Source organism: Falco cherrug, chromosome 5 (genome assembly GCF_023634085.1).
Source record: "Falco cherrug isolate bFalChe1 chromosome 5, bFalChe1.pri, whole genome shotgun sequence".
Lineage (NCBI taxonomy): Eukaryota > Metazoa > Chordata > Aves > Falconiformes > Falconidae > Falco > Falco cherrug.
This window is the reverse complement of record NC_073701.1, coordinates 3,369,199-3,396,495: the sequence shown is the minus strand read 5'-3', so window position 1 is coordinate 3,396,495 and position 27,297 is coordinate 3,369,199. Positions and strand designations below refer to the sequence as shown.

At 43.2% G+C, this 27,297-nt stretch overlaps 1 protein-coding gene and 1 long non-coding RNA gene across 5 annotated transcripts in view; both read right to left on the bottom strand.

The window, feature by feature from the left end:
* The window catches only part of GSK3B (glycogen synthase kinase 3 beta), a 157,022-nt gene that overhangs the window by 9,451 nt on the left and 120,274 nt on the right, over positions 1-27,297 (bottom strand). For 2 of the 4 annotated variants that reach the window (XM_055712463.1, XM_055712461.1), the window contains exons 8-11: positions 21,657-21,752; positions 11,162-11,200; positions 8,617-8,803; positions 2,500-2,598 (exon numbers count right to left, since the gene is read on the bottom strand). In XM_055712463.1, the coding sequence (XP_055568438.1) occupies positions 2,500-2,598; positions 8,617-8,803; positions 11,162-11,200; positions 21,657-21,752 (421 nt within the window). The remainder of the gene's footprint in view (positions 1-2,499; positions 2,599-8,616; positions 8,804-11,161; positions 11,201-21,656; positions 21,753-27,297) is intronic. The other 2 variants (XM_055712465.1, XM_055712464.1) reach the window with 1 other exon arrangement.
* LOC129736235 (uncharacterized) lies at positions 6,772-8,609 on the bottom strand. The gene is made up of 2 exons (XR_008732541.1): positions 8,278-8,609; positions 6,772-8,219 (listed from the first exon to the last, which is right to left on the bottom strand). It is a non-coding gene; the product is annotated as an uncharacterized LOC129736235 (long non-coding RNA).

Below are 27,297 nucleotides of genomic sequence, written 5' to 3'. Positions count from 1 at the left end.
CCTTGCCTTGGTGCACGATAAAGAGCAGCGCTTTACACCTTATCAAACAACCTGACATGGCTGCGTACCAACGTGACAGCTAGGAAAATGGAGCGACTCTGCAAGCAGGTAACCACCACCCACCTGGATTAGCTACAGCAAGGAACGAGCACACCATTTTCGATGTACACACGCCTGTGCCTCAAGCTTACGGAGCAGGCAGCTACGCCGGACCTCACAGCGGGCGACTGAACCTCCGTGTCAGTTCTGCTTGCTAGAAGGAGCCACAAGTTACACACTAACGATGTGAATTACAGCTACACCTAACTCGCTTTGCCCTTTGAATTGCCTTGAGAGCTCCGTTTCCTTGCACCACCACCACCACTCACAAAAGCAGTTTCTGAACCTGTACTGCTTAGTCACACAAGCAAACGTTTTGTAGAAAAGCCTCCTGCCTGTCGGGATGCCCTGGGTTAGGTGGGAGTGCTGTTCCCATGCTACTTCAGCAGAAGGGACCCCTTCTACAAACATTTCTGGCTAAGCGTAACATCAGCATGCAAAGCACAACAGATTAACAACCTCATGCAGCGCCTAATCCTAAAAATCACAGCTCTGACGAGATACCCAGGGCCTGCTGTGAGCGCCTCACATGAGTAAGAAACTACCAGCCAGCTGTGCTGCAGAAACCTAAAGCTGCAAGTTGCCAAATAATGAACTTAATTTCTCCATTTGTTTCCAAGCTGCAAGGCCATTTTTTTGGTTTCTGAACTATGAATAAGAGGTCCTATCCCAACTCAGTGCAGTGCCTGCGAACAGAAGGTTTAAAAATGTTGATATCAAGAAGGTGGGGTTGGGGTTTTTTTGTCTTTTTTTTTTTTTTTGCTTGTTTTTTGGGTTTTTTTAGGTTTTTTTTTTTAATACTCCACATTTAGGACTCAGCCTAATGCATTTCCCCCTCCATGAACTCTTGGGAAGTGCTGGGTGACAACAGATTTCTTAACCCCGTTAATTTCTCAAGATGTATCTTGGCAAAGAGAACTCCTTAAAAGGCTTGAAAACAACATTAAGTGAAACAATGTTTTTCAGCAGGGCTTAAAATAATTTAGCATGTTTGCATTTTGTAGTTTTTCGATCACTTTTACTACTTAATCTCCTTTTTTTTCCCCTTCACTCATTGTTGAGCAACAGATGCACATAAAAGGGAAACAGAAAACATGACTATTTGCAAAATACTGCCAAGTGTATGAAACAAACATACTAAAACTGAAAATAGCAATTTTGCTTCCTCTTAAGTTCACAGCAGATAAATTGTACAGATTCTATCTTTTATCTACTGCTACTGTATTTTCAGAGAGAAGCCTCATCTTTCAACCTTGGGTGCATCTTATCTGTCCTGAAGTATGAAAACGCTTTCCACACAGCGCTGGCTGGACCAAGCGCATCAGATAGCAGGTAACTGTCCAGCACGTCAACCTGGATATGCTTTCCTGCACGTTTCAAGAATACCTTTTTAATTTGGGCTTCCCCTTAACAGCTCTCCTACGTGGAGTAAGCGTCCTGCACCTCAAAAGGGGATCACAGCCCTTGTCACGTGGGGCTGACTTGCAGGCAGATGTATAGAAGCACACCCATTTTGTGGTTTGCCTTCGGTCGCCCAAGCCCTGAGACAGCCAGCTGGCGCGCTGACTCAGGGCTGACTCAGGGCAGAGTACCACGTACTCGGTCACCTCTGCCACATCCTGCAGCACCTCGGGTTTTCTTTGGGAGTCTCCCAACTGATATGACCAGGCTTTTAAGCTTTCATTGGAAACAGAATGCAACGTGGAGGGGTTGCAGGCCAACAGTAAGCTTTTAAAAGGTTTCTGATAGAAACTCGAGAGCGAGCGGGAACGGCAAAAAAGAAATTCACTCTGTGCTGGCCAAAACCCAAAAGCATCTGCTTTGTGCCCAAAGACAACACAAGCAAACTCAGTAAGAAGCAACTACAACTACTGAGATGAGGCAGTGAGCACGCTGACTGAACGCCCTAACGAAACTTTTAAGTGCTAAAGCCTTGGAGGAAAAAATCCTTTCCATCCACGCTCCACAGAGGCCACATGCACTAAGCCAGCCGCTTCCTCTCTTCCTAGGCATCACAAACTCATGCTCCAAGTCAGCATCAATTTCAGACTGGCTGACAGCGCAGAAATTTGGTGCAAACCAAACCACAAGGCTTGCTAAAAACTAGGTGCAATAATGATTTATTTTTTTTTTTTAATGGTGGAACTCTGAGTGAGAAGCCCCAACAAACTAAACAGTCAAATGCAGAGTTCAAGTGCCCTCTGGGTTAGGATTTGCACTGGTGACCACAGCTGGCACCCAAATGACCACCTGCCAAGACCGAGTTTCAGGTGATGCTGGAACGAACCCTTCCTCCCCCACTTACCCCAAGGGCCGAGGCAGCATCGTGGGCTTTAGCTGAGGGAAGGTGCCTGGGCAGGGGGAGCAAGGGTGGGGAGGGAGGCAGTTGCATGTTCTCACCTGAGGCCGCTGTAGCGTTTGTAGGGGTTGAAGCAGCTGCTTGGTTCCGGGCATGAGCAGGGATGAGGATCGAAGCCAGAGATGGGTTACTTGACAGTTCTGGAGGGGAGGTAGAACAAACAGAGTTAGCTCATCATCCATGAAGAGCCCCACATGCAGGTTCAGCTCCTTGGGTTTCCCCCCCATAACAGCAACCTTGGGTGACACACATGCCCTTACAGCTAAAGGTTGCTTTACATTTTCTTCTTTGCCAACCAGCAAGAGGAAACCACAGTGATATTCGGCAAGGCAGCCTCCAAAGCAAGACTGTCAGAATTATTATTTCCTAGAGAAAGAGAGCAGCTTGGGAGTTAGCAAAGAACCAGCCAAGCCTGTTCCTTATCACAGCCTGGTAACCGTTTCCTTCGGAGCACTGGAAGGATCCCCTTCACATACCCACTTGCAATCAGTCTCAAGGAGAAAGCTGATCACAGCGGTGCTGCTTCAGGCACTGCTTCAGCAAGCAAGCAGCTCCAACAGTTGCTCCATGAGTTTTAGGGATCTGGTTCTTTGGCTCACTCAAGCATCACTTTCCCATGGACCCAGGAACCCAAGACCAATCTCTCACAGCACTCTCCTTGAGCGAGGCCAAGAAGAGGTGACATCTCCTTTAAACGCACAGGGAAAGGCAAAGGGAATTGGTCTGCTGGGCAATTTAAATGGACAACACAATGATGCAACCATTCTTTCCGAAGACATTAATGGAGGAAAAAATAGTCGTGTCTTTTAGGCTCCAGATCTAATATAGCTTCAATGTGTATCAGAATGAGAAATAGGCATCTTGCAGCCACAACTGTGGGAGGATTAAGGGCAACACGTTGCCAACGAATGACAATCTCCTGGCACCCTTTCAAGAGAATCTACTGCCTCACAGAAGGTGGGACTGAGCTGAGACAAGACAGGTCCTGTTTGTTTCAGAAACAGGAGCGGCTGGCTGTCTTTTGAGGAAGCAACATTCAGTGAAAAGGATGCGAACAGTCACCTCACGGAAGGAGAGTGATGACTTTGGGAGCTTCAGGAGGTCATCTGGGGAAGAAATGAGAATAGACAGCTTTTTACGTAAGACCTCCAGATAGCAAGGGCTGTACAGAAACCCATCCAAAGCACGCCATAGGTTCAGCAAGGGCGTTTTGTACCCAATCTTAAATGATCTGGGCTCATTTCTAAGAGCCTATTGCTTTTCTTTAACACAAGCTTTAACTCTAAGGCTAGAAGGGATCAGTAGTCTACTTGATTTTTTTTCTCCATTAAGTTACATTAAGTTTCTTTATTGCTGGGAGTGCAAGATGCGGCAGACTCTCACCTGCTTACAAGCCTCTCATGACACCATTTGAGACCGCGTTTCAGCACTTATGAACACAAACTCCAGTCTAGAATAAACCTAAGTTGCTACGTTACCTGCAGCCCCCCCAATCTATCCTGTAACACTCCATTCGGGTCTAAGCGGACCTAGCCAGTCCTTCTAGAAAGCCTCAATACTCACAGCACTTGTACAAATACTAATCCTCAAATTCATGTAGGAATAATTCAGAATTCATATATTCATAATATTATCCAAAGTTCATAGATTTCCATTTTAAGTGGAAAAATAAACTGAAGAAACATGAATCCTCAAGTGTCAAAGCTGAATACTGGTGATAAACCCGTACTTTAAAATACTGTTTTGGGTATTAGCTGCTCTGTGCTTGAAAATGTTGCTACTTCAGTATTTTTTCTAGAGCTCCTGCTCAAATCTGTTATTACTGGAAATCTGCCGTTTACCTTGCTTTTTTGAAAGTTTTTATCATCCCCGTGTTATTTTCTGCTCATCACTGGGAGCAGTATGGGGCTGCGACCCCAACAAAAGCGGGGCTAAAATATCAAGGAAACCAAATGACATCTGCTGCCTCCCGGCACCGAGCAGGGCCCTGAGGATGCAGCTCCAGCCTGCCCACACTGCTGTGGCCAAAGAACCAGCTGATCCGGGAGAACACCACCCTTGCAACGGCACTTTGACCCCATTCTCATTCCTCTCGTAAGTTCACCTAATGCCATCAGAACACCTCCTTTTGCAGCACCAGTTCTGGCAAGTATACTGGGTTTTGTTGTTTTTAAGGCAAGTGCAATCATTTCTCTGAAGCTACCCTAAAGAACCTGCATAGAGACTACACGACTGATCTTATTCCGTTCTTCTCGAACCCCGCATTATCTTTCTTGGTACAAAATTTCTTAAATTCAGATTTGCCGCTTCGCTTAGAGGAGCAGGTCAATTCAGATGACAAATAACTTAAGTACATTGAACTCTTTTTGGCTGGAGTTTAATAGCAGCTTTGCCTGAGAACTTGTTGAGTTTTTGCTCTACTGTATTTTTGCAGCTATCCCATCTGCAAGGATGGGACATGCCAATACCAAGGAAAAAGCCTGACCTTGTGGTATCTGCAGTCTACAAAGCACTGAGAACCTCTGCTCTCAGGGATTTCCAACACAGCATTTGGACAAGCTATTGAACTATAATCTAAATCAAACTTGCAATTCAAGGTTGCGTTAATTACAAGCAAGAAGGTACTGTGATCAAGGCAATCCAGACAAAGTTTTCAATACCATGATGTGAACAGAGCAGCCATTTCAATTCATTTATGAGATCCAACACCCATTCACATTAGCTGGGAAAACATCTCTGGCTTCCTCCTGATCCAGTCATGCCATGTGCAGCCAGCTGACATCTCCAATAAGGAGCAAGAATGAAAATTTCCAGGTTTCCTAGAACACCAGATCATTTTCATTCCCCAAACACAAGAAAATGCTTGATGCTGGGAAAGAGTGCAGTGCCCTTTTTCACTATCACAACATTTGATATATCAACACTACCAGAATCCCCTGGAAAAATTAGTCTTGTATCATGTCTGCTTTGTCATGGAAACTTACCTCACTTAACCCAAGTTATTCCAGCAGTTTCTCCTCAACCTAGAGGAGTGCTGGAAGCAGCACAAGTTTCATAATTTTTCTTTCTTCCCCCCTCCACATGCCCTGAGCAGGAGTACTCTGCCTAAAAAAGCTAGATGGCACTCGGAATTTCTGGTCACATTGAAACAGTCTGGTTAGAAATGAAGGGTTTATATGTGCGTGTGTGTGTGTGTATATATATATATATATATATATACACAAGTCTTTTTTTTAAAGGTCACAAGCCAGGGTCATTTAAAAAAGTGAAACAAAACCACCCACACTTTAGCAAAAAAAGCAATTTGTCACCAGAAGCATGATAACCATTGCTAAGCGCTGAATCACAGAAGAATTTTGCCGTCTTTAATGGCCAACACGGAGTGACAGTAACGTTTGTGACTCAGCACAATCACCAACATGTTACAAGAAGCTCAGGAAACACTCGTCATTTCACAGATTGTTTGAAAATTCCACTTCTGAAAGAAAAATTGCGGGTCTTGCAGATCTGACAGCCACTGAACTGCAGCTCTACGGCTAGTGGATACCTCCTTGGCCATAATAATTTTTTCAAACCCCAGTTAGCATATAACATCTCTTTAAAAACTAAGAGAAACCTACAGGCAAGGCATTAAGAATGACCAGACAAACCTCTTCAACAGACCTCATCTCTACAATCCAGTAGGCACCTACAGGCCCCACAACTACTGCTGGCAGCCAAAGACCACGATCTTTATCTTCCATGTACTCTCACTGCTTTTTTTTCCTAATCTGAGCAGCATCAGTGCCCAGATCAGCAGATTCAGTATGACGCTTAGGTTCTTCCTGAAAATCAATCCAATGCACTAATGGTCAGATTTACATTGTTATTTCTAACAGTTTTGCCTTCAAGCCTTCTGCAGCAACCTCCTACTTTATGGGTTTCAGGCAACTGGATATAGCCAAATGAAACACTTCTAAAACCTAATATTGTCTGCTGAAAACAAATCTCATTCAAAACAAAAAGATGTCTTTCATTACTTTTTAAATTACCACAGATGATGTAACATGAGTCATCATCTGATTCCCAGTGACCTGATTATTTCCCAGGTGGGAGTTCTGCTCTGGACGAGCCCATCTGACAGGACCTTGCACAGTCTGGCCAGAGCGTGAGGACCACACAGCGGTCACAGGAGGAGCAAAAGCTTCTGGTGTATGTTGAGGTTGCAATCAGGACTGCTGCTATACAAAACTCACTGCTGCACATTTATTAATCACAAAGGTCTTAAAATCACCATGGTAAGCAATAGATTAATTTATTTAAAAAAACTCTGGTTATTTTTTTTTTTTAATTTGGCTGGTCATCTGCAACATAGCTTATTTGGAAATGCGTTAGCGACCAGCCTCTGTCCTGCCTTCCCTTTTCAGATGGTGAAACTGGCACCTGCCAATGAGAGAAACCTGATTTTTTGAATTTTAAGGAAATTGCTCCACTGGAACTGATTTCTCTTGCCATTCCCATGAGTCACTGTGCAAGGGGAGAGCACATCAGCTCCTCAGCATGGCAAAAGAGGAGCTTTAAATTTGCTTGAGCATTTGGGTAGCTTACCCAGCAGTTTCCACACTGCCACACCAGGGACACATTCCCAATACATAGTTATTTTTTCCCCCTAAGGATTTTTAAAAAAGACTTGCTATAGAGCTTTCCAACCCTTTTTAAAATCCTTGTTTTCATGTAGTAGATAAGCCCAACCTTAACATCATTAAGAAACAATAAGAAATACTTTCAAAAACAGGGGTGAAGCTGTATCAAGATACTGGGATCAAAATTATCTTAGCTGCTGAAGATGGCCTTAGAGTGGGAAGAAAAGGCAATTCAGGAGTATTGTAACCTGTAAATAGGACTTGTAACGTAAGTACTAATTTCATAACAATAGATGAATCAGCACAGAGGACAGTGACCTGGAAGCACAAACTATTTTCTTGAACAGTTTAAGCTATTCATGCTTTGGAAATATTTTAGTATATTTAATATATTTACCTTCTGCAATGCAGCTATTCAAAGCGAGTCAGAAGTTTATTTCCAGGCAGCTTAAAATATCACTTTGTACAGACATAAAGCTTTTTGGCCCTCTCCCCCTTACCCTTTTTTTTTTTTTTTTTTTTTTTTTTTCTTTTTTTTTTCTTAAATGAAAGGGCTCCACATGTTGAAGGAGAGGGCTCTGTTTCACATTTTGGCAGACAGGCATTGCATACACTGAAGCGTCTGAAAAATTACATCGATGCTAACTGAGCCAAAAGGTGTTTCAGACTTTCAAACAGAAAAGGCACACAGATCTATTCTTGCTCCAAGGGTGAGAGTTGGCAGCTAATAACTTTAAAAAGTGCTCCAAAATTAATTAATAGCATATTTGTATGCCATAGTTCTCACATTCTCTGTCTTGGCAGGCAAAACTGTTCTAGGGGGGATATCAGTTTTACATTTCTGACTTCTGTGGAAAAAACCCACATACATGGTTTTAAAATTTGATATCAGTCTGGCTTCAAATAAAGTTAGTTGTCCATCATTTTTACAGTTTCTAAATGACCGAGCCAATGTAATGCCAGATGAACTGTACAGCAGATAAAATCTGGACACTGAAGCCTCTGTATTTATCTCACATCCAGACCCAAAATGGACGCAGCAACACTACAACCTGTCCTGCCAAACCTAATACACATTACTCCTTGCTATGGTATGAAGTTTCACGTATGAAGGAGCAGGATCATCTCCAAATGATCACCTAATCTCCACTAATATCCAAATGATCACCTAATCTCCACTAATATCCAAATGATAACCTAATCTCCACTGATATCCGCTGACTGCTATTTCACACAAAACCATCAGCTCGGCTGCAGACACTGAGCTGCAAAAGCAAACCTTCTTGATGCAATCCAATAGTAACCACCCTGCACAAAATTTGAATCAAAGGCACCAGGCATCTGAAAACTCTAAAACTCATTTCTCCAAGTTCCTTTCCTCTCTTTTTTGAAACAGACGGCTGGATATACAACTGCTTAATACCCTTAGTCCTGCTCGCAGATTTTAACTTCTTAGGGAGCGACATCTGCATTACAACCAACATTTATCCCAGTGCTTCTCCCGAAAGAAGGGATCTTTCAATGCTCACAGGCTACCTTGAGTGGTGAAATTGAAGAGTGCAGGTTTCTCTCGCCCATTTGGTAACTTGACATTTGGGTCCCGTAGTTCATCGAAGAAAGAGTGCGCACAGGCCTCCAGGGGAGTCAGGCGGGCAGTGGGGGTGTACTCCAACAGACGGCTACATAGCGCAATTGCTTCTGGTGGAGTGCGGGGCCGGAAGACCTAAAAATAAAACCAAAACAACAAGCAAGGAGAAACAGGTTGTCTGGGTATGTTTCTTTCCTTTGCCAACCAGAAGCAAGTCAGAGCAATTAAACCTCTCGTTGCCCAACAAGCTGGAACAAACTTGTGGTTTGTGCTAATCAAAGTCCTCCAAGTAAGTATGGGAAAATCCAGTTCCTGGGGTTGAGAAAGGGTTAATTGCAACGCCTTGCACGACAGTGAAGGTGCAATGCCAGCAAGAGACTTCATGAGAGCGCACTCAGAAAAACAACTTTAAGAATGAAGGGGATACTCATTCAAAAATCATGATAAACACACAGGTGCTACCAGCCATGCACATGGGGTGGAGTGAAGGTGGGGAGGAAGGTTCAAATGAGCAGGATTCACTGGATGTAAAAACTGAATAAGGCCCCACTATGGGTTTGGGTTGGTTTTTCTTTGCCTAGTGAACCAAGTCTCACTAACACGGACTTTTGCAGGCAGGCAGGTCAGATTGTTGCTATGGAGGCTGCTGTTCAACTTTGGAGAACAACAAGGAAAGCGCGGGTGGGGTGCAGGAAATGCCTAACTCTAATTCGCAAGTTACTCCTTCCGTGACCTTATTCTGGCAAGTCATTCTCATAAGTTTATTGGGATAATTCCTGCACATTTGGTATTTGTAAGGACAGCTGAAAACTGTGTCAAGAGAACCAACTATTTCACTCTAACTGATTTTTTTTACCTTGAGTGATTACAAGAAGTTCTTCACTGCAGCTTTGTTTTAAACCTCTAAGAACTGTTCTACCCACCACTAATCACACCCCCATCCTCCTTTCTCTTTACGTCAAAAGCAAAATATGAGTTAATCATGTACGTGACCCGGGTGGCCTCCTCAGGCACTCTGCTCTCCCTGCGCTGTGGGTGACAGGCAGGCTGGGGAAAAGGGAGTGGGGGGGTGCAAGTGTGAAGTTCTGATGCCAGCATTTGTGGTAAAAACTGAGCTCATCCAAAATGCTTTTGCACCAGTGCAGGTGAACCCAAGCCACACAGCACGAAGGAGCAGAAAAAAATAACACACACACCCCCCCCAAACCCAGTGCATGACATGTTAATTAATCACAGATGAGGAACTTGCACAGGCACTCCTTAAGTAAGTTTTAAACCAAAGACATATATGCTCTCTTGAATGAGGATCACACACAAACGCTAAGTTCTCTGGGGACTAAATGCTGCCCCTTGGTGCCCAGCTGGCTCGGCAGCACCTAGTTTTGCTGCGGTGCGTGCTGCCCTAACTTGCATGGCAGGGAATCCTCACTCGGGGAGTCAAAGAGCCAGGTACCGACAGAGGAGGATTTTTTTTCTACTACTAGGTTATTGCAAAACAGAAAATGTTTTCGTACGAGCCCTATGATGACAAAAGAAAGGCTTTAAGCTTAACGCTGCTGGCAGAGAACTTGTGCTGACCGTCGTGCCGTGAACGCACGGTCATGCGAAGGGGCTGTGTGCCTGCTGCCGGCAGCGCTTGGCTCGCTGACCACAGGGGATGCAAGTGTCGCTCCCACGGCACGGCCTGAACAAAATATAAGACTGTCTCCAACTGGGGGGGGGGGGGGGGGGGGGGGGGGGAGGAAAAAAAAGGAAGAAAAAAGAAAAAAGTGTCTTTAAATTTTTTTTTTTACCCCATGCTAAGTAGCATAAATGAGTATGTCTTGAGGTAAATCCACAGAAATGAAGCTGCTTGGTATTTAACATGAAGTAAAACTACTGAAGCCTCCCTCATGCACCTTCACGCTGATGTTTTAACAGGCTTGATTTACCACAGCTGGAATTAAAGTACTTCACTCTTAGCTGTGGTTTTCCCTCAGGACAGCTCACGTATCGGCTACTATACAGATATGAAAAAGAAAAGACTTTTTTTTCCTTAAGGCAAAGACGACAAGCCCTTGTCTTGAGCAGATCTCCTTCTGTAAAAGGAGTAGTCACTTGTCCACTCTGAAACTCCTCATCTTCAAGCCAGTGTGACCCTAACATCTGTGTCCTAAGCCCTGGTGCAAACTGCTCAGCCTGCCTTCCATCCAGAATCGGTCACCGGGGGCAGGCGGTTCCCAAGGTCTGCCCTAACTGCATCAAACCAGGAAGGGGAGGGGGAAAAAAAATCAAAAAAATCAGAAGACCTCACACGGCCTCTCCCTGCAACAAGTGATGACTAACACATGAAGTGAGTTACAGGTCTGTGCCCATCTCCATTACCTTCTGTTACACTGATTTGCCTGGCTGCTGCCTCAAGGATGTGGTCTGAACTCAAAATATTCCACTTCTAGCATTTTTTTTTTTCGCAAGGCTAGGCCTAGTAATTTGAAAAAATGTTTAAGTACATACCCGTACTCCTGAGGTGAAATGTCCTGTTCCTGACGAGTCCTAAAGATGATAATGCAGTGAAATAATCCAAACAGGGGGAGTCAATCCAAAAGAGAATAGTCCAGCAAGGAAAAATATAGCCAATATTATAAGAAAACCATGGTGTGGGGGACATAGAAAATGTTTATACAATTAGAAACTTTAAACATCAGTCTCCATAGCAGCAAGTCCAACTTCACCACAGTGTATGCCAAAAAAATCGATTGTGCAATGGTGAGGCATAGTATAGAAACATTTCTGTATTAAATTTATGTTCCAATGCCAGTGCATTTACTAAAAAAAATAAAAAAAATCGAAATCAAAACTCTAACTCGAACTAAAAGGGTAATTGAAATTCCCATCATAAAGATCTTTCAGTCCTCGGTCCTGGATAGAAACATCCACAGACAACGGGGCCAGATCAGTTTGTCCCCAAAGGTGCATCCCACTTGTAAATCTGTCCCACAGGCACAATGTAAACTTTTGGGGGATTTTGTTTGGTTGTTTGGGTTTTTTTTTTCTTTTTCTTTTTTTTCCAAAAAACCAAACCCCTAGCAATTTATAATTTGTGCTGAAGAGAAAGTAAAAGTCGAGATCTGTACTTTGAATTTGGATGCTTTTAATTTGTGTGAGCTACGAGTGCCTCAGGCCGCCGCGGATTATTCTCCATTTTGGATTGACTTCCCCCACCACTGGATTTTGTTTGCTGGCGTTATCTCTTTAGGATCCTTCAGGAACTGGACGTACCACCTCAGGAGTGCGGGTATGGACTGAATTTCTCTCTATTGCGGGTTTATTCCCCCTCATACCCGTCGCACCCGTTACTTAAGAATTATTTTTTTTTCCCCTCAATTTGTCCCCTCCCGCCTCCCTTTTGAATAACGCCCTAAGAAATAAAAGCAAACCCCCCTGTGGTCTTTTAGCTCTTCCCATTCAACACAGTTCCACCGGGAAAGCTGTCCAATTCGCCCACCGAGAACTACAGGAGCGGCTGCCGCCCCCGGCCGTGGGTAACGCCAGCACTTCCATGCCACGGGGTGCCGATGCCAAGGCGATGCCGGGCCGGCACTCCGTGGTGGGAAGGGGTGGGAGGACGGACAGACAGCGGGACTGGCGAGCCATGAAGCCCCTCGCGCGTAGGACTCGGCAGGAGTTGAAGGTCTCTGTAGTTCTCAGTGAGGGAATTGATTTAGTAAATAATCCGCGGATTATTTTTTAGTCTGCGGACTAAAATTTAGTGCACGGACTAAAATCCGGCCCATCGGAGCAAAGTCTGTCTTGGTCTAAAATACATTGGGTGAAAGCAAAAGAAAAAAAAAGAAAAAACAAAGAAAAAAGGAGAAAGAAAAAAAAAGGAAAAAAGCTAAGTGCACAAAGTAAAGTGTTTGGGCAGACTAACATTTAGTATGCAGACTAAATATGGCCGGGCAAAAGGCACAGCAAGTCCACAAACAAAAAACAAAAATAAAACACTGACAGGAACTTTTAAAGCAATCAAATACTACCCCACCGGCGCAGCAATTCATTTTTCTAAAATGAAACAAGACCTTGTGTAAGGCTATTTGTCCACAGGAGGGACCGAAGGCTCAAGTTTTCATTTTAAAAAATGAACCTGTTTTGGAGATAAACAAATGCAAAAAAAAGGCTTTACATACAATAATCTTTAAGGAAAATTTGCACTTGCATAACTCAAAACCTCTTGTTTCTGCAAAGCAAATGAATTTCAGGCTGAGACCCAGGTTGCTGGTTTGGGTTGGTTGGGCTTTTTTTTTTTTTCCTTTTTGGATGAATTACAAAAATCTCTGAATGATCATGTCAAATGGAAATGCCGACTCATCCAAAGCCACAGCTTTTGGTACTTTTCTTCAGGTTTTGTCCCACCCCACCCCCACCCCACCCCCCCACCCCCCCTTCCCATCCCCTTCAATCTATACCTCACCAAAAAGCTGAGGGACCAGTGCAAGTTCTTTGTTCAGGCATGCTGGTGATGCTGGAATACTGACAGCCCGTAACAGCCAGGCAGCCAGGCCAGGCACACTCCTCTCTCCTTCCTAAGTTACGCTGCTATCAATGCAAACTTTTTAATGTTACTCCCCTTTCATTTTTCTGGAACTACCACTTTCTTCAACGTTTCAAAAACAATCGCCAGGCTTAAAACCCCCTGGTGCACTAGGCAGCTCTCATCCCCAAGCGACTTCAGCTCAGATGAAGCCTTTGTGCACTAGCAGCGTGGTCACGTTTTCTTTTACAAATTTGAAGTTGTTCCTACCAGTGTAGCGGAGTTCATGCCCCTTCTGAATTTTACTTTATTTTTTTGCACGTGTGGAAAGACGAAAGAAAAGGGATGGAAAGCGCAGGATTCTCCTATTTCACTTCACACACATCAGCATTCAGCTCTCAAATAAAACCACATGGGGCAAGAACTAAGTATTGTTTTAACAGAATGGTTGCTCTGACTTTCAGTTCATTGACATTCTTCAAACAGACTTTCCATGCACAACACGGAGCTCCGTCGTCTTGGTCTAATTAAGCCCCAAAGCCAAAGCTTCACAATGTGACACCAAGGTGCTCTTCTAGCCAGCGTGTATTATGAGACATGATTTCATGCCATCAACCACTGTGCGTTTCGCATGCAGATTGTGAATACTGCTGGCATGCTGTGCTCCCTAAGAGAGCAGAGGCTTATGAAAATGACATCTGTTGCTAACGCATCAAGTTTGTGACACCACGGTTAAAAATTTCCTCACCAGCTTTCAGAGACTCATATGCTTTGCCAAGAACCACCCACACCACTGATTCAGGCTGACAGTCTGTGCACATCTCCTTTCAGTTTGTAAGCACATTTTTGATGGCACATGAACATTAGGTAAGAGAGGGAGCTCCTCCCTTCAACCAAAAGCTTGTACTCTTTACAAGTAAACTCATCAGATGTCGGACAGGACCCTCAAATCAACTTTTTAAAAATGCAATCACACAAGACGATTACCACGACTCCACGACGTGAAGCTGTATTTCGGTCACGCAAGTTTAACGGAAGAAGGTTTATGATAAACATGACACATTCCCAAACACAAAAGGAGAGGGAAGAGACATAGGCAAGACAGCAACGTATGCACTGAGCTCTACCTGACACAAGGAAACCCAAAGCTGTGTCTGAAGCTCTGCCCTTGGGACCGAGGGCCTGAGAATTTCAGAGCGGGATTTCTGAAATACACCACTTGGCTATTTTGAAGTGCATAAAACTCATGCGATACAAATGAAGGTTAAAAAAGTACACAAGAGAGGCTGGTGTTGGGAGGTATTGCAAAGTATATATATAAGCCTCCCAACTTCCTTCTCTGATTAAATCCTGCTGTGTCTTTTCTAAAAAGCGGCTCAGAAACAATAAATGCCTTATTAGACAAGAATCCCTGTCAGATGGCACTTACACAGATAGGGGGAAATGAAATCAAGACAGAAGGGTTAAGTGGCTTACAAATGAGCCAACACAGAACTGGGAACGGGACCAGGAACCTGTCTCCAAAGCTACTTCTTGTTGAGACCACACACTTGTTACTGGGCTCCTTCCACTGAGGACCCGGCAGAGACAGAACGAGCTAGCATTTATTAACCAGTGCATGTGCTCTGCTTCTGCCAAGCTCTAAAGGAAAGCAACAAAGCTAAGCAGAACAAAACAGCTCCCCTTCTTCTCAGAGAGAAACCCCCAAAATCTACCTCTGGAAGTGCTCTCAGCCTCAATGGGACAGCCGCTACGAGCAGCCTAGACAGATGTGTGGCAATAGGATGGCTAAACAGATGGTGTATTGCAGAAGACATGTTAAACTCAGCATTTGATTTCCATAGTTGCACTGATGTAAATCATGTCTTAATGTTACATCAGTGCTCACTCATTTATTGTTAAGCAGTACTTTCTTTACTGCATACAAATTGGGCAGAGGCAGGGTAATTTACCACCCAACAAACCTGGCTTATTTTCTCACGCTTTAGATGAAGATATGATATTTACACTGTCAAAAAATCACTGCTCCTACAAAAGAAGCTGGGAAACATGAACTTGGCAAAATACCCTGTGTTTTTTTCGTTTAAGTTAGTCTCCAGCAGAGCCGTTTTCACTCATTGCTTGAAAAGTCATTACACACCAAGTGAAAACCAGAACTGTACTCTTCAGAAAGAGGTCAGGGCATGGTTTCACAACGGGACAAATCACCTCCAGTTCATGCTGGAAAAGACAGTTCTGCCCTTCTCCTGGCCATGCAGGTCTGCCCTGTTCCCCTGTCCCAACACTCGTGGTCAGGGCCGAATGGTCAGCTAGGTAAGAAAGGTGATCCAAATCCTGGACACTGGTGTTCTTCAAGAGGTTTTGCTACCGTACAAACAATAATGCAGAAGGGAGGTGTCAGGAATATGCAGGTTGGAGGTGGAGAACCTATGAATGTGAGAACTTGTGCAGATTACAAAACCGCACCCAAAGAAACATCTCATCTCTACTGTACCTTTGTAGCTCTACAAAAGATCAGACCCCAGTCTCAGAAGACTTTGCATTTTCAGCTTTAATTCAAATGCAAGTCCACTTACAAGATTTCTGACAAGAGAATTTTTGCTTTCTTTTTCCATCAGTTATAATTAGAAGTGACAAAACGAGCTGTCTATTTATCCATTTTACTGTTTGGTATTCTTCCTTGAATCTACAGTATGAGCAGTCACTTTGGAAGCATTACAAGCAAAACAATCTGCTTAAAAACCAGACAAGAACCAGGAGAGCAGGAGTAGGCCAGGATGAAGACATGAAACTGATTCTGCAGGGTGAAAAAACATGCTAATGAGAGAGACCAGACTCTTCACGTCCCAGTCACAGAGCGTGGGGAAGACAACAGGACTGCCTGCTACCAGCACAGAAAAACTCAACATTCAAGGTAAAGTGACTCGTATGGTAAACATATACAAAGAATAAACACACAGACAATACTCAGACTAAAATATTTGTGAAGTATTTTATAATATTAGCAGTAATTATTTCATAATACAGGTAGAAACACGGATCCTAAAGTCTATATTCAAAGCTGCTCTATAATACAACCAACTGTGGATCTGCACAACTTCAGCTGCAGCCAGGAGTGGCCAGCTGCTTTGGAAAAGTGCCAGAATGGATGAGCTTGAGCCTGAAGTTTCATCTTTGACACTGTTTTCCTCTGCTACAATAGTTTGCCTTGAAAACACAGACAGAAGAGCGTGCTGAAGAGTATAAATAACAAAAAAGGAAAAAAAGAAAAAAGAAAGCGTTTATGAAGTCGAGAGGGGGCCTGCCCTAATCTGCTGCAACTTTATTGTTAATGGCAAGTACTGCAGAGAGAAGTCCTCATGTATTCACCCACAAGAGAGCACTGCAGAAGGGCAGAGATGCTCAAAATCAATGTAGACATGACAGCGTCTCCCTCTTTCTCTCCCACTGTTAAACATATGACTCCTGTCTTTTTTCATCCCAACACGGACTTGGAAATTATGATTCACACACCACCTAGCTATAGAACTGGGAGTGAATGAAACCATTCTTTTGAGTACATTCAAACTTGTTTCACCAACTATGTTAAAAGTGCTTGCATGTGTGAACAATCTTGCAAGTATCTTGAGAGCAGCAGAAACAAAGGCAACCACACCACACTAAAGAGATGTGCTGACAATTTTAAAGAGCTGCCTGCAGTGGAAACTGCTCTGTCTCTACACAATGGAGACAAGGCAGAGGTTCTGATCTGACTAAAGAAAACAGCCTTTGCTGATATAACCTGTTGTGTTGTTCTGCCATCAAGAACCACAGGTGTGCTTGTAGCTCAGTAGATAACTCAGTTCATTACACTGTCATTACTGGCAAACACGTGGAAGTACTTCGGGGGGGGTGGGGGGGGGGGGGTGGGTGCGCGAAATACTAACGAGACATCTCCCCCATGCATAAGAGGCCTAAACTACATAATTATATTGCATACACTACGATCTTACTCAAATGAGATCCTTTACTAGCTGGATGTAAGGGGAGAGGTGGGCCTTCACACACTGACATCTTCCGTATTTCTGCAAATAATCACAGCACTGTCTTTGTTTTTCGTAACCCAAAGGTTGTGAGATCTGAAGGTAGCACTTGAGTAATGCTAGGATAAAGGCCAGCTGTAACGAGCCCATGGTAAGCAGCACCTACCTAACACAAGCTCATGAAGGATGCACTCAGACCTTTCATCAGCCACCCCACTGTCCCTGCCCCCTCCTCCAAAAGGGCCAAAAGCTTCAGAGAAAGCCAATTGCCAAAGCTGAACTTTAACAGCCCTGTGATGTATAACCTGGCACCTGATCTTGGATTTTCTTCTTGGGTTTCCAGTCACACAGTTATAAAGTATAGATAAAGCTTAGTCAGAAGAAGAGAAACAAGTATAAAGATTAGTAGCAGAGATCAGACTGCACTGCCAAGAAGAAAGGTGGCTCAAGGAGCTGTGGTAGCTTAAAGACCCAGAAGGAAAGTTCTGACCTAGTAAAACCAGCAGCAGCAAAGCCACCAGAAAGGGTAGTAACTTATTTGATGAGCTGAAACAGCTGGAAAAAAATGGTCAGGTTTTCCAACCCAAGATAAACCTGAAAATGTGATTGCGTGTCTAAAAGCCTACCTATTTTTTTTCCAACTCCATCACTCAAAGATGTTCCCACCCCTGCAAAACCTTGCTTCTCTTACAAAACTCAGTGCTACTTACTCACAGACCAAGGCAGATAAACAGCAGAATGCACCTCCATGAATACAAAACGTTCTACACTAAGCGAAAACAAATGGAGGTCTGGATGAAAAGACGATGTTACTAAATTAAACATGCTGGTATTTTGAAGAGGACCCCTGCCAAAGAACCAAAATATCCCAGATTCCTCTTTTTGGGGCTGGAGTTGTGGGTGTGGGGTGCCAGAGGAGAAGAAGAGAGAAGTCCTGTGTTGGAAGAACTGTGAAAGATTCCTAGAATGTTCATATTCTCTTTTCTTTTGCTAGCCAGGGACATACTGAACTCCCATCTTCTGCATCATGCACGTAACTGGTATAAAAACACACACATGCTTGGGCAGCACAGAACTATCCGGAGAGGAGAGGGAGGTCTCTATGTTTTACAACAAGAGACTCCAGCTCTTGAGTTTCAAAAGTACTTCTACCTCAAGTCGTCACCAGATTGAAAAACCAGTCTGAGAACAGTTTGCACTGTGAACTTGCACTACTGTTGCAGCAAAGAAAAATATTTTTAGTGTTAACTTGACTTTTCACCTAATCTATGAAGAGGCACCCTTGTTAGTTTGAGATTGCTTTCTTCATATTACTACATCACATTGAATATCAATACTGTATTCGGATGATACCAATCCATTTCTACCCAAAATTATACATCTATGAAGGCAGACTTCCCATTTCCATAAAACTTGTGCCCAAAATTCCAATTTAAGCCTGAAATTGAATGAATGTGGGAAACAATACTCCACGGACTCATCCTTGTTCAGTCTCAAACAATTTCTCCAGTTCTTTAAAATACCCAGACCCTATTTCAGAACCTACAGCACCAACCAACTATTCTTTTTCACCTAGTAGGTTACAGTAAACATAGCAGATCACACCACCACAGCAATACTGAGTAGGAAAATAATGTATCTATGCCTGCCCAAAATACCTAGAGAGCAGACCAGAACCAGGTGCATTCAACAGAAGTCCGCACCATGGAACTTCAGATGCAACCTATAGGTACTGCAGCTTCCAAAGAAAATTCTTAACTGTCATCTACACACACTTCTGCAGACCAAGAAAGCTCCCTGAAAACAAGAGTGAATCACGGACCTTATTTTGTATAGATTATTGGCCTGGATACAACCAGTTCCAGACTGCATAGAAGAGGTTAAACATCTAGACAGCAGCTAAACATGCACCTTCACTGGGTGTCTCCACTGCATGAATAACTCCAAGTAGGGCCTACAAACCCCTCAACTTTGAAAAATACCTTTGTCGTATTGAACAACACAAAGCAACAAGGAGAATGCCCTTCTGACAGGGGGTAACCACGTTCTCAGCAATTTTCTCTCAAACATGCTGAAAACAAGCTGCCTGGAAGTTCTGCCACACAAAAACCCCTTAGCTTCTGTCTGCTGAGCCCTCTGGATACAGCTAGTCCACAAAAATAACAACCTTCTAGCTACTGAAACCTTCATAATTCTTTAGCTTAGATGGCAAAGGTTTGTACTTTTGAGGCTGAAACTTCAAAGTTCAAGTCCCGCTGGCAACTGTTAACCCTCTGGTTACAGACACAGTTGTAGCAAAAAACCATTTCCGCTTCCACTTCTTCAGTCATTCCTTTTCTGCTCATTAAACAGCCAGAATTCAGGGGTGCTTTTTCTCCCATGCTTTTCAACTCTAAGACACAGAAGCTCCAAGAGGATGCACATGCCCACTGATGTGCCATCAGGTATTGTATCAATCAGCTGGGCAAGGAAGATCAATTCTACATAATGCTGCTACTACTTAAATCTTTCTCTGCTCGACATGTCCAAAATGGTGAAAGGATCTTTAGACACAATACACTGAGAGGATGAGCATCATTATCAATGCCATGCTGGATAATCCCTTTTGCTAGTACAGCATTTGTATAATAAAAGTACAGATCTCATAAGTGAGGCATCACGTAACCCACTTGTAATAAACTGGTTTAAATGCTGTTCTACACCCAGCTGATGTCAGGAAGAGTTGTGTGCAGAATGGCTTGAGAATGAGAAGCTACGTTGCAAGCACAGCTCTCCAAAACTAATTGTGCTCTAATGGAGAATGCAGATTCGATTTTCTGGCAAGCTCCTCTCAATTCTCTGTAACTGACTTAGTTTCGCTTGTGATCCTTTAGAACGAGTGAAAACCCATTCATATAAATAGAAGGAAGTCTCAGTTTTTTCTTGAAGCTTCCATTTGACAAAAGATCTCTGTTGTGGTCTAACAGGCTACCAAGTGCACACTCTTAAGACTATTCAGGCACAAGGTAAGTTGCATAGCTAGCTTAGATGCTTAACTCTGTGTCCTATGGTACACCTCTCCTACTGGCATTCCTACTACGCTGCGTATTAATTTAACCCCCCCCAATCCAAACACCTTCACTGCAGGAATTCAGGTGTGACCCTAATATTCAGTGCTATAAGGCTTTTGGACTTATTCTTGTGATGTGTACCATAATGCAATTCAAAACTAAGAGACCGCTCTCAGGGACTTAATTGCCATAATTTTTCCCCCTGTTAACATAAGGTATTAAAAAGCCTCATTGGATTTACTGACCTCTCATATAATTACAAATCACTTAACCAACATGCAGAAAGAAACTCTGATACACAGATGCAAACCAGGGATTACTGGGGAAAAGGAGAATTGAAGTGGTACGTAACTCACTGGAGAGCATCACAAAAATAGTGACTTGCAGTACCTGGCCTGGCATGCACCTGTCAGGTACGTGGCATGCTATCAATTAGCTCTAGTTAGTTTATCCAGACTTTCTACTGCCACAAAGCATTTTGTCCAGAAGAGTCTGACCTGGACATGTGCTCAGCTAGAAACGCAAGCCTTCCACCCATACCCGCTCCTTCCTTAGTAGAAGGACACCTGAACCATCAAGACATGGTGAGAATATACTGTGACTATCAGACATTTCTCAAGCAGCAAAATGAAAATCTTAACTACCCAAGTTTCAATTTCTTAAAACTCAAATATTTAACTTATTCCACATCCAAGAGGCTCATTAAAAGATTAATTGTTACCGTGCCCCAAGTCAAATATTCATCATTCCTCGATATGTGGAAGACACCTTAATTGCATGGCAATGTATTTGTTTCAATGCTAGTGGTTTCCTCTTTGACCACGGACATTATAATACTGTCTGCATGCACTGCAATAGTATCTCCTTGTGAAAGACAGATAACAAGAAGTCTTAAGAAGTAACCCCAAGAAAAAACAACCCCCCTCAACAGCACGCCTATAGGAGTACAAACATAACAAGATCTATCAGAGAACCAGTTAAGAAAGTGACTGTCAGCCCTCATCATATTACGTAACAGCATCACAAAAAAAGCATCACATGTTATCACCAGAACATTTCCCATTTGTAGGTGACTTGGGCATCTCAGTTTATAGTATGACAGGATTTAGACGTATAGCAACCTGATACAAACACATACGTACACCCCCCATTGTTAAAAAAACCAAATACACACACACACAACAAAAAAAACAACAAACCTGTAGGCAACCTCAAAGCCCCCCAGACCCCCAGATATTATAGTGCACTGCTTCCATACCTTCTTCTTATCTACACCAAGAGTTACCAGGTCCCCAGCTTAAAGGCACCCAGTTTAGACTGAAAGCCACCAAGCCACCGAACAAACTGAACTCTGTGAATTTTTACTTTCAGCCCATGTCTTTATTATTCAGTTCATACAGACTCACCTTAGTCCATGGATGTGCCTTAATCTGAGGGAATTTGAATTCGGTATAGTTTGGATTCATTTCTCTAATTTGCTCCCTTGTAGGCGTTCCCAGAACCTAGAAAGAAGAGAGGAAAAAAGGCAAATGGTTTAGGAACACTTCATATTCATGTGGCAACGAAGGCTGCAGTATAACCTATCAGATATGGAGACAACTGAAGCTGATCTGTGTAACTAGTAAGTTAATCTAGCGCAGGGAACAAAACAACAAAACTTTTGCAGAACTGTTTAAGTTGGAAGGGACCTCCCTTCTCCTGGGAGCTTCTGGTCCAATGCCTCTGCTCAAGCAGGGTCAGCTGGAGCAGGTTGCTCAAGACCATGTCCAGCTAGGTTTCAGCATCTCCACAGAAGCAGTCTTCACAACTTCTTCCGGCATCCCGCTCCAATCTTTGACCACCCTCACAGTAAAAAAGCCAAAGAGTTTTCTTGCATTCAAATGAAGTTTCATGTGTTTTACCTGGTGCTGCTGCCTCTTTTCCCATCAGTGGGCACACTGAGAAGAGCCTAGCTGTTTCTTCTTCATTCCCTCCTGCCAGGTATTTATACACACTGATGAGACCTGAGCCTTCTCTGAATAGTCCCAGCTCTTGCAACCTCTTCTCACATGAGAGGTGCTCCAGTCCCTTACTCATCTTTGTGGCCCTTGCTCCAACTTCAGTAGTCTCTTGCTGGCAATTCAGTTCATGCTCCAATCCCAGTGTCAAAAATTAAATTACCTTGTACAGTTTTTCACAAAATTCAAGCACCTTTCTCCAACTTAGCGATACTTCAACGGGGAAAAGAGTTCACTCCAATTAAACTGTTAAAAATGGCACTGCCGAACACATTCAGGAACAGCAGCTCACTGCACATGGCTGGTTAAGGGTCAGACCAGCAGCGCAGACGGCATTTTACAAGACATGAACAGCAGCCCTCTGACGAGCTTAAAAGATCAGCCAGTTCCTGCTGAGGGGAGCCGGACAGGTTCCCCTCCCCTGCACTGTGTGAGTTTTGGTGGTGGTTCCCCACCCCAGCACTTCCACATGGAAGATAAATGTGGTTTAAACCTAACCTGAAAGCATCTGAACTGCAACACCACCCCCAGTTTACTTCTACAGATTTGTGTTTCTCACTCCCAGAATCCGCACAATGTTACTTATACATGCAAATTAGTAGTTGTATGAGAAAGAACACACAATTGCACATCTCTTTGTAAGGGTGGGCAGATTTTGAAAGGATTTCGGAAATCCCTTCAGGGAATAAGCCAGACAATACGGTGTGCACTCTGTTCAGTCAGCACTAAGCCACTGCCCTCCACCTATATATAAAAACTGCAAAGCACGTTCAAGGAATCCCATTGTTTTCCGCTTGCACCCAGTTGCTGGGTATCCTTTTGTTCTGCAGAGGGGAGGGAGAGGGCAGGAGGCAGAGGAGTCGCTCCTCTGCTGAGCTCAGGTTCATCTTCCTATAGGAACCCTGTAGCCACGCTGCTCTCGCCCCGTGACAAATCTCTCGCCATAGAGATTAGCATAATGTTATCACCTCATCTCATGAGACTGCACCGTCACCATCAGGAAACAAATGATCTACAATGTAATGTTGTATAATGTTAGCACTCTACCTTACTGCTTGATAAAAAAATATTTGGTTATGTATTCTGGTATCCATGATCGTTTTCGTTGTTATAGAAGAGTGCAAATTACACAAATGCACTCTAAAGAGTCAGGTAAAGGAATAAAAGAGCAAGCTGATTGCTGCTTAATTAATTTGTGCAACAGAGAAACTATCGTCAGGTATTATGAAAGGAACTTGGTATCTCTATTATTTAAAATATAAGCTGTACAAGACAAACTAAAATACCTACCCAGAAAGCAATCTTTTAAAAAAACAGCAGCAGCAGCGGAAATAAACCCTGCAACTTATTCAGACAGTTGCTTCTTGGATAACAGATTTAACCAACAAGTTGTACAAAACGAACAATCACATAACTCCTACCTTCCCATCGCTAATCCTTAATTTAGGATTTAAATTTCACCCACTCTAAGCGCCAAGGGTTACCTTCAGAGCTGACAGAAGATTTTTCTGTGCATGTCTGAAAACACTGGCTCTGCTCAGGTGGTAGAGCAGAGGGTGTCTGCAGGATTCTGTACATCTTGCTCAGCTTTCAAGGGCAGGGGGTGGGGGGGGGGGAAGGGGGGGTGGGATGGTTGACAGCAAAATGTGTCCTTTCCCCACCGGTTTTCTGTCTGGCTCCCCTCAGAGCACCGGCCACCCGGCTGCCAGCCCTGCCAGGATGGCACTGCTCTCAAAGCTTTGATGACCGCTGCTCTCAAAGCTTTCCAGTTCTAAGAGATGAGGGGATTTCACACCTGTAAATAGAATTTTCATCCCTGTTCAGGATAAAAGCCATTTTCAATACTTTGAACGTTTTTTTGATTAGTTAAATTCACTTCCTGAAAAATTACAGATAACTTGTACTGCTCTCCTACCATTTCTAAAGGCTAAGTTTTCAGGCCTCTATAGTATAAACAGGAATTTTAAAAGCATGTTTATCTTCTTAACCCTCCTCCTCAAAAAAAATTCCTTTTAGGCTTCCTAAGAAAAGGCAGAGTAGAATTATTTATTTAAAAAAAAAAAAATACAGCTAAAATTCAGCAAACTAGCTCAGTTGCTAAGGCGGTTCAGAACAGGAGCCTATACCACGCAAGTATCTTTACTTAAAGACTGCCTATAGCATCAGAAAGAATTCAGGTTAGGTAGGCAAGGACAATTTCACAGAAGGACCCACAGATAACGTCAACTCATACATTTCACCAAAAACACTAAAAACTCCGGATGATGGAAGGGAGTGACTCCTAAGCTCAAGCACAGGCACCTAAGCAACAGTGCTTAAGGTCCCATGAATACTTAGAGAAGAAGGTACTGAAGAGGCACCGTGGTAGCTGAGAGGAGGGACCGCCTGACCTTTCAGTTAGGTAGCAGCCCTTGACACACAAAACTGTACAAAAGGAAAAGTGACTTATAGTAGCCACTCAGTGTATTTACTTTGTTCTCTCTGGATTGTAAAGCCAGATTGTGCTTTCAATTTGTACTGAAGGTAGAACAAAGCAAAACAAAAACCCCAAACCAAACCTCAAAAACCAACAAACAAAAAACCCCAAATCCAAACAAATGAAGAGGAAAGGAAAGTAGATAGGAAGTAGAATCGAAGTTCTAAAGACTGTATCAAATTCAAATCACAGTCCAGAAGGAAAGTGTGGGATGAGTAAAGTGGTAAGCTATAAAATCGACCCAGTACTTGACATATGTGGAAGAGGTCCTGTAGTGGACATCTCCCCACCCTGCAACGCACCAACACTGTCTGCCACATGGTTTTGAAATTGTACCTCACTGATTCACGCTGAGTTTTCAGCATATTAGGAATACATTCAAGTAACCCCTGTGAGTAACAGCAACCATTTCAGCTACTGCAAACACTGGGCAAACATCATCTTTAAAGAAGCCATGTATGTGACTGCTCTTTCCGTTCAAAATGAAAAGGAGAAGCATAAATTACTTTGCACATTTTTGGCAGAATTACTCTATGAAACAGCTGCTCTTGCTGTACCAACTCTGAAGATACTACGGAGCAGATGTTCCTTGGAGGAGAGATTTCACAGAATCACAGAACGGCCGAGGTTGGAAGGGACCTCTGGAGGTCATCGTGTCCAACCCCCTGCATAAGCTGTGGCAGCAAGAGCTGGTTGCTCAAGCCGATCCTGATGGCTTCTGAGTATCTCCAAGGACAGACTCCACAACCTCTCTGGGCAATGTGTTCCAGTGTTTGACCACCCTCACAGTAACAACAATTTGCTTATCTTCAGACTGAATGTAAAGTGTTTTAATTTGTGCCCATTGCCTCTTGTCCTGTCATGGGACACCAAACAAAAGAGCCTGGCTCCCTCTTCTTTGCACCTTCCCTTCAGACATTTCTGTACACTAGCAAGATCCCCCCTGATCTTGCAAAGATTGGAGAGCTTTGAAGAAATGCAGGCTCCAATACTGAATTAATTTGGTCCATGCAGGTTAGTACATACTATTCTACTTGGAGACGGTTTTATGAAAGGAGTTAAGTGTCAAGGAAAAACTTGGCGGTTTTGTTGTTGTTGGTTTTTTGGTTGTGGGGGTTTTTTTTCTTTTAAATTGGGCACTTGAAAAAAAAAGAAAAGAAAAAAGAACAAAACCAGAGTAAATACTAGAATAATAAAAAAGTAGTTGTCTAATGGAATCAACTGTATCTGGAATAAAGACTAAACCCTTGAATGAAGGGGGTCTATGTGAGACTACAGGGGATCTTCCTGCAAGTGAAGACAACAGGTCAACTAGTCTTGCCCCTCATTCCCGATTGTCATCATCATCTCTTAAACAAAAATAAAGAAACATTATCTACTAAGATTAACTAAAGAATACGCATATTGAGAAGACAAAACACCACTCTCATTCTCTTAGAACAAAAATTGAACATAACAGGTTTCACAAATATTTTCTGTTAAGTTTTTCCTTGGCATTTACCTGTAATAGATGAAGCTTCCCAAATAACTTTTATTCCAGGAATTTGTGAAGGTAGGGTAATGGTATGTACCAAGTAATTAAAGAAAAGCTACAGGCTTCCAACAACATCATCCTTACCAAAGAAGGGAAGATTTATGAACCTGGAATAAGCCCTGAATTTCATTACAAATAGCATAAAGTTCTTCATTTAATGTTCTTGCAATTGACTTTTCAGAGGAGAAAAAGGGATGATATTCAGCTCCAAAAGACACCTTCGTTACACCACAGTCCTGAAGACAGCTGCTGTCCACAGCTGGCTTCACTGTGCAAAACTGCACCAAGTTATTCACGACAAAACCCACACCGCTGTAACACCAGAGGAAGAGGAAACTGCAAGGGTCTCAACAACCCCCAGTGGAATAAAGGCCCTTTCTGACAACCATCGTTACTGCTAAACCTTTGCCAAAAATGTAAAAAGCAGTGTAAAGCCTAGGGACACCAAGGGTTCAGAAGCTCCAGCTGGTAATGACTGAACTAGATCGGGGAGAAGGTGGTTATTTAGATCAGAAACCGCTAGAAAGCTATGGTTACAGTGGTGTAGTGTTCCTCCCTGGGAAAACCGTGCAAGTTTACAAGGAAACGTGCTACAGAAAGTCTGGTGTGTATGGCTTACCAGATGGCACAATTAATACTTCTGCAAACATGTCTGCACCTCCTTCAGAAAGTTGTGAGAGGTGTGCCAAATAGTTATTTAAAAAATTCATGGAGTAGGCATCTCAAGCAGTAACCATGGGTCAGCTTTGAAATAATACTTCAAGAGGTATGTGGTAGAAAATAAACTTACCCATTTTATCTACACTTTCTTTCAAAAACATTCTCTTGTCAAATCAAATGAGAGCCACCTAAATATAGAGATTTCTTCTATTCACAAACACGAGAGCAGCCATACATCAGGAACAGGAAGAAACCCATTGTCACCGCTAACATGAACATAACTGCTCATCAACTTTTTTTACATTGTCTGCCTGCAGGCACCGGAAGCGATGAATTACGTGAGGCACAGGAACAGCCAAGTTGCAATGTGGGGGGACATC